The following is a 17,459-nucleotide window of genomic DNA, read 5'->3' on the forward strand; positions in this document are numbered from 1 at the left end:
TGTTATCTCTTTTTTTCGACAAATTTATTATTCCAATTCCATGAAACAGAATTTGTACAGAAAACAACAAAATTTATGCTCATACATATACATATACATACATACATATGCTTACAATACGTGTTGATTTATTTTCTTCCACTTATAAGTGTGTATTTCAAAATTAATATACAATTATTTTGAATAAAGTAATAATTTATTTAGGTCTTGGAATAATTTTAGATATTTTCAACTGCATAATGTGTATGTATGTGCACAGTTTTGATATTATTTCATATTATTTACCAATGATCTTTCTTAAAAAGAAATAAATTGATATGAATAGTGAGAAATTATTATTATTAATCATCATCATTGTCATCTGTAACATATTCTGAAACTGAAATTAACTTTATGTCAAATTGTAAATATTTAATATGAAATTAATAAATAATTGCTAAACATACGGTAATGTCTTTCATTTTTTAAAGGTTTTATATTAATTGATAATTTTTCTTTCAGTGATTCCCAAGCGCAACGTTCAATACATCTTTAATTGACCATGGTTAAATGAAACAATCATTCACAAATATAGAATAACATTTATTTTACAATAAATTTCTAATTTTCTACCAATTACTTCAAACATATATTAATCTTTTGTATATTAGTATAATAGATATATCATACATACATGCTGCAGAGTGAGGACTGATTATGCATCTAGAATTTTACCTTGTAGATATTATATTATAAGTTTATTTGACATTGAAACATCAATTTTGTCCAGAACATTAAGGTATTTTGATATCAATAAAAATTACTAATAAATATTCTTTAACACAAGTGCACTAACGTATTTTCAATCAGAGAAAGATAAATACATACAATAATTCATTTCATTTAGAGTCAAAAGACTGTATAAAAACTGTATAATTTATAGGTAGACAACATTGACTTGATCTATAATAATATGTATATCATATGTATGATTTTTACAACCAAAAACAATTCTTATAGTCAGTGCACTACATTTAATTTATAAGAAGATAGTCATTCAGTCATTCGGATACAAAATACCAACACTACAGCTCTGTACAAATGGGTACGATAGAGACCTTTAGCAAAACTTGACATACAGCAAATCCAACAGCACTCTTATATTCGCATAAAGCCAAAACAACTTTCCGTTCAATAGAAAAAGCTCATCGACAAATTTAAAAAACAATCATTGAGTCAACCGAATCATATCACCAACAATTCAATACATTTTGCTAACGATCGTTTGACCCATATGTATGAAAATTTTAACCATAACTAATTTACAATAATTAAACTACAAAAAAAATTGTAAAGTGTCACTTTATAACGTAAAATAGCTTCTCATTAAAATCACATATGGAAAAATGAATTTCACTATTAAAATAAAATTACATTGCAATTTGCTCAGACTAGGTGAGGGGCTCGGCAGCAAATAATGGTAAGCGACATATGTCAATTTTTGAGATAGTAAGAAAGAAACGTTTTAAAAATATTGTTTACGTTGTTTGCGGCTATAAATGATGGTAGGAATAATCTGAGATTTCACTGCCATCTTGAGAGAATTTGGAACAATTTACGAATATCTTTTATAAAAGTCTCATAACCATTTTTACACTAAATATTTTGGCGTTTACCATTATTTACTGCCGAGCCCCTCAGGTAATAAAACTCCTCGCCAAAAAATTATTTATAGATGAATTAAAAACAAAAACCTATGTAAATGGCATCACAACTAAATGGCAACTAACAAAAAGGTATTATAGAACAAAATTTGAAAGTGCATAAAATTTAATACAAAACATTTCATTTCTGTGGAAAAAATACCTCAAAACAAAAACAAATTGCATTTCAAACAAAATAATAGAATTATATCAGTAATTATAAGTCTGTATAATAAAAAATTCTTCATAAATAATACAACACAAAAAAATAATAAAAACAGCTTCCACAGACATAATAAAACAGAGATGAGGTGCAACAATGACAATAATTTAAATACATATAATTTATAGAGCTGAAGTTTCATCCATTTGTGTTTCAACTGTATAATTCATTCACTACAACTCATCGACAACTTTCTAATGAAAGTCACAGTCAAATACATATACATATATTTTTTTTTTAAGTAAAATTTATTAATATCTAAGTCGAGGTTAATTAGTTTTTCATATGAAAGAAAGTTCCTAATATATCCTCAATATTTTCTGATACTAGTGAGTCCTAGAGAAAAACAATGATTTTCAAATATCGTTAAATTAATATCAAATAGATTCGCACGTGATTTTAAGATTAGTCGAACATTAATCATTATTCAAATTATATTTAGATAAAAAAAAATCTAATATCAAAATGATCCGCAGGACAGTTACATCATACTCATAGTTACAGTGTCATGACAATATATCCACACACAATAAAACCTATCAATGTGACAGGAGTAATATTCATTCACATTCAACTGTAGAGGAACGAATCGACCATTACGAACAACAAATAGTTGACATCAACCAGTGAATAAAAAAAGGAACTCTTCGCTATAAAATATCATATAAATCACTGAAAATTTTTTTTTAAGAAAACAATACACCCTGGAGCATTAAATTCTAACATAGACGCGAAATGATAATATAATACTAACACTGTCACCGACGCAAACACACGGACGGTGTCCAAGGAATGACAGCATGCAAAAACAATTGTGACCAAAGAATACTGTTAGGAAATATGATAAATTAATGAAAACTAACAGTACTATGACTATCAACAGTGGCATAATAAAATAAATATACTTACAACAGGCAATCAACTCATTATTAGAATTAAACAAAAAAATTGAACCGGTAACGATGAAAGCATACCGGAATCTGAACCAAACCATCGGCAGACGATTCATTAAAACATAAACTGAACTCGGTTTATTTACCAGTATGTATTCAAAGAGATGAAATTACAACATCTGCACGATTCAGCGATTTTCAAATTGATGATTACCTCACAAGAGACGTTAAATAATGGAATGTTTTATTTTCGAATCGGAAACATGTCTTAAACGAAAATGAAAAGATTATAATAAGATTAAATTAACTTTCTATGCAATATGATAATTATATACAAATAAAAATATACAATTTGCTAATTTCGTGCAGATGAACATCATAGCATATGCCAGTGTGGAGGAAATTCAATGCGATTGATATTGTACTACAAAAAGATCAAATTATTATTTTCCGCATACGAAAATGGATTTGAAAAGCCTCTAAAGATAAACTAATGTGATGAAATGTATGTATATAAAGTGAAGAAGTGCATATCATGAATTCAATTTAAAAATAATAGACTATGGTGACATGTCACTACATATTATACTTGAGTATGTTTAAAAAAAATACGATGGAATTTTGATATTTTGAATGTGTCGCGCGTTTTACGGCACGATTAGCGAACAAGAAAAATAATTCTCTGGTATAAAATGTAATCTTAATATGTATTTAAAGCCTGAAAATCTCATAGTACCGTTTACAACGATGAAGAGACTATTTTTACTCTACGTATAACACGCAGTGGCTAGAATAAGAGCTTCCCAGACCGAAAAGCATCGGAAACTCTATTGACACAGTTCCCGTGGAAGATACAGGCAGTGGACGGAGAGTCTTCTTCTTACCGTGCCGTCCGCGAGACGCTTCCCATCTCCAACGCTGCCGCTCGCCAACTTCAAACAGTGTTAGTATATCAAAGCGTCATAAGTCAGGAAAACGGAATGGATCCTCTTCATAATCCGGCGGAATCTGAAACATATCTGCAGTTATGCCTTCGCGGAACTCGAACTCTTGAAAGGTGATCTTCGCCGTGACCGTCGGTAGAATCGGTATATCAATCTTGACGGGAAATCCACTCGGCAGTTTCAATGCGACGAATTCCCTCAATTTAGAGAAGTGTTTGAACGGAGCAATCACCTCTAGTACATTCAGCAGCATATCTACGCTCAACGGAAAATCATTACTCATCGCCACAGTGGCGCGGAAATTCTTCGTCGACTCTTTGTATACTAATTCCCTGCCTAATCCTACGTATCTTCCAGCAGGCGCGTTTAAATAATCTATCCACGTCGTTCCACATTCAGGCGGTGGATTGAGAGAGCTTCTTCGAACGGGCTCTCCGTTTGAATCGAGCCCCTGGGTATTTCCCTTAGTTAAGCTTTCCATCAGGGCCTTGTTTTTCTGCAGATCGTCCGTCGACAAATGTTCCCTTCGTTTGCGTGATTCTAACACCAGACCGTTAATACAATACAGATCACTTTGGAATTGTCCCGCGACAGTCTCTCTCCGATCTTCTCTAAAAAACCATCCGGACTGAGCCCGAGTAAAGGAGATGCTTTTAGTTGACATTTGAGCTGCCAAAATATCACTCGACATCAGTATGTCGACTTCGTCTTCTATTTCTAATTCAGTTTCTTCGTAACGAACTCTTTGGTATACTTTAAATTTATTGTCCAATACTGTTAAAGACTTGCTCGGTATTTCGTCACCTTTGAAAACGAATGATATGTCGCCTCGCTCCCACTTCATATCGGAGAAGTCAACCAACGTTGTATCCAAACGGATGCTAGACCCCGATTTGTATATTTTACATATGTCCGAAGGCAGAATGCGAGATACCAACGGTACCCAAGATTGAAAATCCCACTTCAACTCCATGTAAAAATCTTGAATTTGTTTCAACGCTTGTACTAGATTCGGTCGTCGCTCCTCCATCTGCTCGCGCGCTTGCTGTTTCAACTTCCTGACGAGTGAAGAGATCGTCTGCCTATCTCCATAGCTGATAGCCTCGGCTAAAGGCGACCAGCCCAACAAATTTTTGACCTTGACCGGCGCTCCGTGAGCCAGCAATATTTGAGCGCACTCCTTCCTACCCAACATGACGGCGAGATGTAACGTCGTATTTCCATGCTTATCCTTCTTCCCCACATCATTCTTCCTCAACAACGCCGACAGCTGCTTGATATCACCTCGGAATACGGCTTCGTGCAAAGGGTAACTATCTTCTTCGTCGCCATTACTTGGTTCGGCCATGTTTGAACTTCGAAATACTTTTCAGAAATTTATCATCATCCAAATAATATTCGTTCAATTCAAAAACATGTTGACGGCTGGAACAGAAATAAACACACTTTAATAAGATTTCAACTGAACAAAGTTTACTATTTATCACACAGAGTGCACACAATATGACAAATATATAAGTATATACAAATATTGATAAACAATTCAATTTATTGATTTTAATCAATCGATAAAAGACCCAATTTTTATCAGTGAAAAATTTCATTTGGGCCATGTTTTCTATATTAGGCGGTAAAAAAACAATTAAAAAAAAATATATAATAAATATTTCACTATTTAATTAAATATTTAAAATGTTTTAAACATGTCAGAGATCGTTTAACATTACATTTGCGAGTCATTTGGTAAGTACTAAGAATTCTATGAATAATATTGCAAATACAAAATTCGATATACAATATTATGACCTTCTACAATAATAAGTGTATAACAGCCATATCTGTAAATAATTATTACCCTAAGGACGTTAAATAATAATGATAAGGAGTCTGTGCATGTCAATGGCTGTTTTTTATTCTAAAAATTTCGTATTCTAGAAACTATCGCAGAATTCTAAATAACAGATCAATTTTTATACATACATATAATAACCGCCCTCAGGACATAAACAATAACTGCTTCGGAATCGATTCTACCTAAGTTCTATTAAGCAGTTTTTATTCTAAGAATTTAGGATTCAAGGACCAAATAATTACATCAACATTGAACATCACAGTCTAGATTAGTGGTCGGAAACCTTTTTTGAATAGGAAAAATTCGCAAATATTGAAAATTCATAATCACCGCAGTACATTATTTTAGAAATATTTAATCAATACATCAATTAATTCACATTTTATTCGGTTTTATATTGTAATGTGGGAACATGAGATAGAGTATCCACTGTCTAAATGAATTCGAGGGTGAACAATAGACACCCCCGAATTAGGCTAATCAATGTAACGTGGGAACATGAGAGAGAATATCCACTGTCTAAATGCATTCGTGGGTGAACAATAGAGACCCCTGGATTAGGCTAGACTAAGTGCCCAGACAAAGGATACGCTAAGTTCTCTCTGACCTGGGCGATTGCATGAGTAAACAAAAGACTCGCCAGGCTAGACTACGTACCTAGACACTAGACATATTAATACATAGATCGGGGAAGCTATGCTGTGCAACTTGTGCTTTATAGGGAGGTACACACGGGAGATTAGTTTATTCTGGAGTGAGCGTTAGTTACGTGTGGAGCTCCTGAATCATTGAATAATTGCCGTGAAGCGACTTTAGCCTTTCATTTGGATCCTGAACCCACCCCTACGCAACAATATAAATTTTAGCCTCTTACATGTGGGTCTGAATATCTTGTACAAAAATTGCAATATATTTTCTCAGTTATGCAACTTACACTTGACCCAAATTTTGAATCTTTGAAATACAGCAGATCTGAATAATGATTCATTTGAAATATGACTAATAGAATCAATCACTCTTAAAATTCTAGAGAAAGCAATAAAATATAGAAACGGTGACAGAATCTATGACAAAGTTGACTCATAATGCTTGCATCCATCAAAACAATGCATACACATACATATGTACATGTGTAGTGTACTGTTTGAGGATTATCCGTGCTTGAAAAAAAATTTAAATTATTTTTAATTTCTTTATTTTTCAATAAGAATATGAGTCTGTCATTTAAAGGGACATAAATAAAAAACCTTCATATTGATTATTATAACCAAAAAGTAGCATGGATGGATGGAGAGATCTTCGAAGATTGGTTCCTAAAGTATGTAAGAGATTTTTTAAAAGTAAAAGTTACTACAGAAAGCATTATTGTTAATAGATAATGCTACTTGTCATCCTAATGAAACTACACATATTAAAAACAAACGACGGTTTTGTGATAGTTAAATTTTTATCGCCTAATATTACAAGTCCAATTCAACCCATGGACTAAAATGTCATATTGTATTGTGGGAACATGAGAGAGAGAGTATCCACTGTCTAAGTGCATTCGTGGGTAAACAATAGAGAACCTGGATTAATCTAACGGGACTCAGTAAGTGCCCGAACAAAGGATACGCTGGAGTTTTCACAGACCTGGGCGAGTGCATGTGTAGACAATAGACTCGCCAGGGTAGACCTCTAAGTGCCTAGACAATAGACACATTATTGAATCGAGGAAGCTGTGCTGGGCAACTTGTCCTTTATAAGGAGGTGCACACGGTAGATCAGATTATTCTGGAGTGAGCAGTGGATCCGTGTGAACCTCTTGAATCGTTGAATAAATGCTGTGAAGCGACTTTGGCCTTTCATTTGGATCCTGAACCCACCCCTACGCAACAATATCATCACTGAAATGGATTTTCATAACCCTTGCTGAGGAAGATAACTTCCTGGAAAAGATCAATTCCTGCAATACACGGAATAGCAAATCTCGGTCGAAAGTTAAACCAATAGCACTGATTCGATTGTGGAGAGAAATTCTTACTGACTTGAAAATAGATTTATCGCACTGTGAGAGATTGAGGTAAGTAAAAATTTAAAATGCTTTGAAAATGTTCATTGGGAGAACATTGAGTGGTTTGATCGCGATTCAAATAATCTGGGTTTTCAAATAATAGTGATGCAGATATTGGCAATAGAAACAATATCAAAAATTGATACGTCAGTTCATAATAATGGATAATAATGGATTATCGAGAGTACACTGTACTTGCATTTTGAAGTCGGAATAAAATTTGAGGGTTGTTTTATATTTTGAAGATATTGGTAATGGCACTTTAATATACAAAGGCTATGGAACCGCTGATTGATGACCACTAGTCTAGATAATCACCCCCACAATACACGTGTGTGTGTACGTACTCTACCATTTAATATGTCCAAAATTCTTTGAATTGTATTTATTCTAGGAATTTAATAGTACGAAAACAAACACGTTTCAAATCAAATTTTCAACATGATAAGCATTATATTATATTTTAAGGAAAATTCCCATCGAAATTGATAAGAGGAATATTGTAAGCAAAAATAAGCATGCTAAAAGTTCAAGTGCACGAACAGGTAAGTATGAAACTAAAAAGTTTTGAAATATGATTGCCCGTAACTTTCTCAAAATCACTATTTCAATATCAATACAAATTATGTACATATGTTGCAGGATTCTTCTCACATCAGTGTTGTGATTGCTAACGCTGATTGCCTCTGAGAATTCAATAACAAGATAATTGGCACGTAGATCTATACCCGGTAACAAATTCTGAGCTTGCTTTTTAATTCCAAAGCATTAAATACTAGTAAAATCAAAAAGCCCGTACATATGTATGTATGTATCATCATCTACAGCCGTTCACCATCCAATACTGGATGAAAGCCTCACCAACACGTTTCCGCTCGTCTCTGTTTTGCGAAACTCTCATCCATCTCACCCCACACATTCTCATAATTTCGTCTACCCATCTTCCTTGCGGTTTTCCTTTTACCCTTTTGCATTCTCTCGGGTACCATTCTAGTGATTCATTTGTCCACCTTTCGTACATTCTTCTAGCCACGTGGCCCGCCCATTGCCATTTCAATCTCTTCACTCTATCCACTACTCATATCTTATGTATGTACTTCTCACCCACGTATTGCGTTTCCTGTATTTTCTCGTTATGCCAAGCATACAACGTTCCATACTTATTTGAGTGCATTGGATTTTATGTAGCAACTTGGTGTTCAATGTCCAAGTTTCACATCCATATGTCATCACTGGCAAAACACATTGATCGAAGATTTTTTTATTCAGGCAAAGTGGCATTTTTGATTTAAAAACCACATTCTTTCATCCAAATGCACTCCATCATGATTTCATACGTCTCTTTATTTCTTCTTCAGAAATTGTATTTGTACCCCCTAATATGACAATGGTTTGAGTCAATGTCGGTTTTGCTAATATCTCATATGTATTTTTGTAAAATGAAATAAGTATTTATTTAAGTAGTGATTCAAAAAAAAAACGAGTGGGTGGCGGAAAGTCAAAAATATAAGGCTAATGGCCACTAAATGTAAATGTAAAACATAAAATAGCCTTGTAAAAAAAATCATATTGATGTGTACTTCACACGAAGTACTACACCGACTTTGTAATATTTTCAAAATCGACAAAAAAAGCCTTTAAAAATGACTAGAAAGATATATTTGCTTATACATAAATATACATTCCTCTTTATTTTAAATGTTATTTTTTATGTAATTATTGAAAAATATGCAATAGATACAAGTAAATTTTAAGTATTCAAAAGATATAAATAGAAGATTAAAAATCCATATGGATAAAGATTTCCAATAAAAATTGCTCAATCTTAAAAATAAATATATATGTACTGTCTCATGATTTGAATCTTTTGTTCAAAAACATGTCAAGCAATAAGTGCATGTTGCTAAAAATGACCAAAAATCATCCAAAAAAAGTAGTTGCCTGTCATGTTACTGCCGACGTAAAATGGGTTGGTAGGTATGATTTTTAGGATGCCAGCTGGCGGGTTAAAGGTTGGTGTCACTTCGAGGGTTGGATGCTAGGTGGATGGACGGCTGGGGCGTAGCGCTAATAGGAGCGTGCGATTTAGGTTATGTCACCTGTCGACGAAGCGGGTACGGTGTCGGGGGCGCAGGCGGCGGGGGGCGGAGGCCCCTTGGCTACCCGCGCGCCCCACACGCCCCACACGCCACGGCTCGACGCATGACGCGCAACACAACACAACAACACGACACCGCGCTGCCAAATAAACACGACCAATGCACCTCGATATTTCGAAATATGAAACCTCACATTTGTATACTTCGATTGATTTATCAAAATGTCATACAACCTTATGACTTTGAAAAATATAATTTCGTATAAATATTGCCTTGGTTGTGATTCACGTTTAAAAATAATAAGAAACATTTTACTCATTCCGCATTTTAACATTTACGATTAAATTTAATCAATACTATACCACAACCGCAATAAGCATAAACAATTTTGTGGTCAGCAATATTGATATTTTAAATGACTCTTCTTCAAATAATTTAATCGATTAAATATTCAGTTAGTAGCAACAATAAAATTAATAGGGAAATATTACACATGACAGTCATTGACCATATGGAATTATAATGAATGCATTTTTTTTTCAAATGAAACCCTGGAAAATTTAATATCACTCACCTGCCTAAACAATAGTCGCTGTCGTATAATTTATTTATTTATTTTTAGAAAATTTACAGTTTAATTAATTACAAATAATAATAAAATATAATTATTCAAAAGATAAACCATTTATAATATACAAACATACATTGAAAAAACATTGCAGAATATTTTATTATTTATTTATAATACTTTTGAAGAGGCCGCATAGCCGATAGCCCCATGTACAGCGGTTTATCATATTATACATTGAAAATATGTGCGCCCTGTAAATTTGCTGTAAAAATTTACAACTCACAAATTATTATAATTGTCCACAATACGTTCGTAAGTTTTGAAATTTACCTTATCTGTATTTATGTCAATTTGTCAATTTCGTAAATTTGATCATAATTTCAAGTGATAATTTATTTGTTTCATATGGTTTGTTCGACTTGGTTACTAGCTAAGCTTATTATTTAGATTAACATTGAAGATTGGTACAGAAACATAAGATTGAACACATTATTGTGTTCAATCTGTTATTTTATTTTAAATTTTACAATTTGATCCTCACTTAATTTGAAAAATTGTATAATTACAATTTTAGAAAAATTGATGCTTAATTCAAGTCTTTGTTTTGTATTAATTTCTTTGGTTGCCTTTAAATATTGTTACGAACACCGCCGAGTAAGTACAATCGGATTAGGCCGAGTAGCATCCCAGAGATTGTGTGACCGTTATAATTGGTTTCAAGGATTATCTCTAGACTAAGTGCATGTAAGCTAAACAATGGCCACCGAATTGGCCGCTATTGGTCCTTTCTCAGAAGTGACCGATACCGTGGGACTGAGTGTCGTGGGAATACATATCCGGGTACATGCCTAAACAATAGGGAAATAACCGGACGTCGAAGATGCCCCGAGCGGCCTATCCGTTATAAAGCGGTTCTTAGGCGATATCAAGACATTCTGGACGGAGCATTGCCAGTGCGTGTATCTCCTTAATCACCAATAAATGCTGTGACACGACTTTGGCCTTTTACTTGGATCCTCCACCCACCCCTACGCAACAATATTTTTAATAAATTATAATTTTATATTATGCGATTATGGTTCCACCTCTTTTATTTTGTATATAAGTACCTATTTTATTCCAAAAACTGTTTTTTTTTATTAAAAATAAAAAAGTGTTTCAAGTACATATAGTAAATAAATAAATAAAATATAGTTTTTTAAAATCCTAATGAAAAACCATATACTGAAAAGCAGGGTAAAAAACGATGATAGCATTTTTTTACTGAAGTGGGGGCCCCAAATTTCAAATGCGCCTGGGACCCCCCATTTATCTGATTCGCCACTGCCCATGACATATTTATGCTCATCTTTTTTTCTCATCAATTTAGAAGAATTCAATAAAACGTACTTCTTTTATTTATATTGTACATTATGAAAGTAATTTTGCGGGAAAAAAATATTGTAGAGTAAATAAATAAACTAAGATAAATAAATATATCACGATATCCAACCTCCTACGAGGAGAGGAATAAAAAAGAAGAAGAAGAAGATAAATAAATAAAATTGATTAAGACTGATTCATTAAGTGTTAATATTGTGATAAATGTATAAATTTCCTAGCCCTTAACTGTATTGATTACATATCGCGATTAACCAACTTTGTTTTTAATACGAATATTTATCCTATGTAAATTCGTAGTTTATTTTAAGATTTTAGTCAGCTGTAGGGAAAAAATTCAAACAAATTTGGAAAGACACTCATCTTCCTATTGTTTTTATTTGCCCACTGTATAAATATTAACGTGACAAATTATTTCCAATTGTTGAAAGCAATTCGTTGAATCGGTTTCCGAATTTTAATAAATTGGTGTGTGCGGTCGCAATCATTAATCACACATTCATTTTTGGTTGGATTTTCTTTTTTATTTGAATTTGATATTTTGCGGTGAACTTTTTCCTGGAGCGAGGCTCAGGACGTGCGTAAATCATATTGTTTGTGTACGAAATGTTCTTGTAAAACGACCTGATTCCGCTATTGAGAATGATGATTTTCGAAGAATCGTTCTAATTTATGCATTTATTATTTTTTTTACACAAAATGACTAATACATACATTAATAAATAACTAATAACATTAAACACACATCATACATAGGTCAATGTAATCCCATGAGAAATTATTTGATGTTTTAAATATGTATGTAACTACAGCATAGGTGGAAAGATTTTATCGATCAAGCCCACCAAATTTTATACTTCCTTGTTGGTTTTTGAAAATCATTTTATTATGAAAATTATTGTACTGTTTTTGACATTCAAATAAATAATATCTCAAATGTACATATGTATATATAAACTATACAAACATGTAAGAAAATTGGAAAATATGTGTATTTATTTGGTGGAACGGTTATGTCAAAGATCAGCTCTCTCCTCAATTCAACCGAGAAAAGACAAAGAGAGAAGCACCGTATTCAGATCTGCATACATTGCGTATTTGTGAGTCACATTTGGTCTTACGACAAAACGCTCAAGGACATAACACTCAACGAGACAATGTTCACGACATAACGCCCACGCGATAAAACGATCACGAAACTATTCGTACGTACAAAAACGCAATTTTTTAAACGTGTAAATTTTTTAAACAAAAACGCAAAATTCATTAAAATGTGTCGTGACGAATCAACACATTATCCTATCACAGATTAATAAATAAAATATATAGTATTAGATAAACCAATGAGCGTTTTATCTGTGATCGTTTTATCAAACCAAGTCTCGTGAGCGTTTTATCCATTGGTGTTTTTTCGCGTGAGCGTTATGTCGTGCGCGTTGTGTCGTTTGAGCGGTAGGTTCGGGAGCGTTATGTCGCGTAACTGTCACATTTATTTCAATTCATATATGTATGTACAATTATTTAGTAAAAAAAATAATGTGATTTAAAGTCGGAGTATCTCGCATTTTTAACGACTCCGACTCCAACCAAAAAAGGACAACTTAATGAATCCAACTCCGACTCCACAACCTGTTAATAATACATCTACATTCGTACACATAGGGCAAAAATACACTGAGTGGTATGGGACGTTACGTCCCTGGCTTGTAAACAGTGGGTGTTGTTACCCAAACCGAATTCGGGTGTAGTTGCACGTGCAGAATGTATATGTTTGGGAGATCGCACGTGTTTGCATATCCATATGCAACAAGTTTCACCTACATTTTTTCAAATACTGGATTCACCGTTATCGATCACTGACAAGCAAGGATAAAATTTCACCGAAAACACTCCAGGGGGTGATTTTTAGGAATGTGTACCATGTAAATATGTGGATATATGGGCTAGGGGTACTGCGTTTTTTTCGCATGTTTAAAAGTATCTAAAAAAAAAAACACGAACCACTCGGTGTGTTTTCGTCCATATAGTCATTGTCCCCACAACAAAGATTAGAAAAACTAGACTACAAGTCTTTGGAACCCTTCCAATTGGAAATTTTCGTTTATATCTTGTTTAAAGGCGAGTAATAGTTTTACAGATTGAAGTTCTGCAAAACTCATAATTTTAATACAATACAAAAATTCCATGAGTGAATAAAATTATCATTATCATGAGGAACTATGGTGCTGTCTTGTCATACGGAATTAATTTTTAAGGACAAGGTTACTAAAATTTTTTATGCATAATTTCTTGAACCCTTTCTCTTTGTCCATTCATGACTTTCATTTTCACTGTCGTTTGATTACAACCGCAACGGCGAATACAAAGAAAACCACAAAGTTGATTCATGATTCAATTAATTGCACGCACATCCCTTCGTACTCATAATAATGCATTTCCAATGAAGTTTTTGCGCTGCGTACGAGTGACAAGATTACACATACTATGTACAGACTGCGTGTGACTTAAATAAGATAAGCAGCTATGCAGTTACTCAACTCTTCTTAGAATACTATAATATAATCACGAAGATAAGAGATTAAAGTTGTGTGTGATATTGATCAAAACATAAGAAGTCAATGACAGTTTGAAGCTAAAGAAATGCATCAAAATGAATGTATGTAAGTTTTAATAATATTATATAATGACCTTCGATGGATAGCAATAACAAAAGAAACGAAAATGTGTGTGCAAATTTTCAATTCGTTGCAATACAATTTTTTTAAATATATTTTACATAAGTTAAACAAAATTCGACCATTCAAACTTTCAACGTTCAATAACATTTTTTACGCCAAAAATTTTCAATGGTACAAACTATCACTAAATTTCAAAAGCTAAATTAAAATGTTCTTAAAAAAACTAAAGACTGTTTTACTGTACTTTTATTTATGTACACAAACAACTATGTACATACATTTTGATTCGATTCAAAACATGTTGTTTACAAAGTTGCCGATTTTTTGTGCGAAAAATGTGGATCGCATATTTTACAAATCGATTAGTTTCCGTTTTGCAAGCTTCCGAAAGCGCATTTACCAGTTTGTGTCTTTTTTTTCAGCAAATCATGCAATAAGTGCAAAAATCGATTGGGTGAATATAAAAACCGCGTCATATGGCCCAAACCTCGTAATGTGAAATCGAATCATATTCGAAATTCGTCAATCTCAAATATAGTGTATTTATTACGGATTTATCAATACTTAATATTAAAATTTACCAACGTATATATGTACATACGTGTTCGAAAATTCAAAGCATAATATGCAAATCATGATGATTAACCATGTGATATTTATTATACGTATGTATGTATATGAACCTAAAATCATCGGGTAAAATTCAGTTGGGTTAACACTTTAGTTACACACCTTTTTTAAGACAAAAATATCAAATCATTCTTCAAATTTTGCAATTCATGTTACGTTAACCTATTATTATTTTAAATATTATTTTTTGAAAATACATATATTGAGTTGAATTTCTTTTCTTTTGTTTATTTTTCTTCACTAGTCGAACGAAAACAACGAACCTTCAAGTGAAAAGTTTGTATAACCAAAATTATAATATGCATATTAATTAAATTCCAATTAATGACTTGGATATTAATGACATGATAGATTTGTTCACAGATAAAAACATAATAAGATCACATTTTTTTTCGTCGACGGGAATCATCTCAATTTTCAAATGATTTCCAGACTACATATACTCATACATCAAGTAATCAATAGGTAAGATGCGTATTGTATAATATCAAATAACAATAAATAGCATGTCTAATTCTATAAGATTTTCTACCCATTTTTCACTATTCATTGATTTCATTACTTTGATCAATGTTTTTTGTAAGTGATAACGTATGGATGTGAAACTTGGACATTTTACACCAAAATGTTGGGTCTACCTCACGGCACCGAAAGTACAAATAGGACGAAAAAGTAAATATCGGAAGGCAAAGATCAAAAATCGAAAGATCTTAAGTCGAAAGATAAAAAAGGGTGCATGGTAAACATATATATCAGTGGCATGCGGTGAAATTATCTTTATTTTTGTCATACAGCCTTGTTTAATGTGCGCGCGCAGGATACGGCAAGAAAAGCCTGTTCCTCTTGTTCTTGTTGTATTCTGCTCGCGCAAATTAAGTGAGGATATACGACGGGGGGAGAGAGAGTTTAACTGCACGCCACTGATATATATACTAACCGTTTTTCATATGTAGGTATGCATGGTAAACGAACATTTTCAAATTTTTCACTGTAGACTTTTTTACGGTCACCCCAAAATGTTATACAAAGTCCAATACACTAAAAAAAGTATCGAAGTCTCTACGCTCAACATAATGAGGATAGATTGGAAACATATGGCTCGGTGACTGCGTTTATGTTTAGCACCGAGAAATTACTGGGTTCGATCCCGTGCTAATCTTTAATGCGGGTCTACCCCACGGGATCGAATTAGAAATGCACGAAAAACCAAATATCGGAAGGCAAAGATCGAAAATCGAAAGATAAAAAAAGGGTGCATGGTAAATGGTACATACTCACTTAATTTGCGCGAGCAGGATACAACAGGAACAAGAGTAACAGGCTTTTCCTCCCATATTCTGCGCGCGCACATCAATACGGGAGGAAAAACCTGTTCCTCTTGTTCCTGTTGTATCCTGCTCGCGCAAATTAAGTGACGATGTACGTGAGTATGCACCGTTTACCATGCACCCTTTTTTTTTTGATCTTTCGATTTTGGATCTTTGCCTTCCGATATTTGGTTTTTCGTGCATTTCTAATTCGATCCCGTGAGGTGCACCCCTTTAATACTGCTGGTTTTGACTTGAATATTTGTGACTCCAAGTCGATCGTTTCTTACCAGAGTTTGCCAATTTATCTGATTTTCATCATGAAACGGTTCCTCAAATTGACAAAAATCATCCTACCCGCTGTCACAAATATCTGAATTTGATTTATGTACAATATGTAAAAACTTATGTATAAGTCTAAATTTTTACCATTGGATTGGCCATATTTAAGCGGTTTATATTACAAACACTGAGCGAAGCCGTGTAAAAACATTAGTATCATATATACATATGTAGGCAGTGGTGTAGTCGGGCCATGTCATCGACCTGGTACTTCTTTTTGAGCCAGGTCGCCGCCCTGGCACTTTGATTCAATAAACATTGTTTTTCGAGTACAGTTAAAAAATATTTTGACTAAAATTTCATATAAAATTTTGTATTCCAAATATTGTGAGCAGAGTCTCGTTCTAACACTCGATGACCACAATAGAATAGTAATCTGAGCACATTCAAAACTTAAAAGACGTTTAATGAACTTTATTAGATTTTTTTTATCTAAAACCACACAAAACTTCGAAAGAAAACATTCTTTGAACTATTGACCATACGCACTTGAGGATAGATAAAATGAGGGAACTCAGCTTAAATGAATAGTCATCTCTAAATTCACATGATATACATGTTTTTTGACATACATATGTACATGGTTTTAGCATTGCTAAAAGCAAATGTTGCTGTTGATACACAAACACGAGTTTTGCAAAATCAAAGTTGTTGAAGAGGTTGCATCATGGAAGTTTTTATGAAATATAAAAAATACATCATAATTTCAATAAGTAAGAATATTTGTTAATTATTATTTAATTTTTTTTTATAAATATTTCAACTACCAATATTAGGATACAACTTTTTTTTAGTAAAGAAAAAA

At 33.1% G+C, this 17,459-nt stretch overlaps 1 protein-coding gene across 1 annotated transcript; it reads right to left on the reverse strand.

The window, feature by feature from the left end:
- Positions 1 to 563: 563 nt before the first annotated feature.
- LOC143916843 (ankyrin repeat domain-containing protein 13C) lies at positions 564 to 9,893 on the reverse strand. The gene is made up of 3 exons (XM_077438092.1): positions 9,747 to 9,893; positions 1,691 to 5,167; positions 564 to 1,442 (listed from the first exon to the last, which is right to left on the reverse strand). Exon 2 carries the CDS (start codon positions 5,088 to 5,090, stop codon positions 3,759 to 3,761), a length of 1,332 nt encoding a protein of 443 aa, XP_077294218.1. The 5' UTR covers positions 5,091 to 5,167; positions 9,747 to 9,893; the 3' UTR covers positions 564 to 1,442; positions 1,691 to 3,758.
- Positions 9,894 to 17,459: the final 7,566 nt, after the last annotated feature.

The sequence above is a fragment of the Arctopsyche grandis genome, chromosome 9 (assembly GCF_051622035.1).
Source record: "Arctopsyche grandis isolate Sample6627 chromosome 9, ASM5162203v2, whole genome shotgun sequence".
NCBI classification, from domain to species: Eukaryota; Metazoa; Arthropoda; class Insecta; order Trichoptera; family Hydropsychidae; genus Arctopsyche; species Arctopsyche grandis.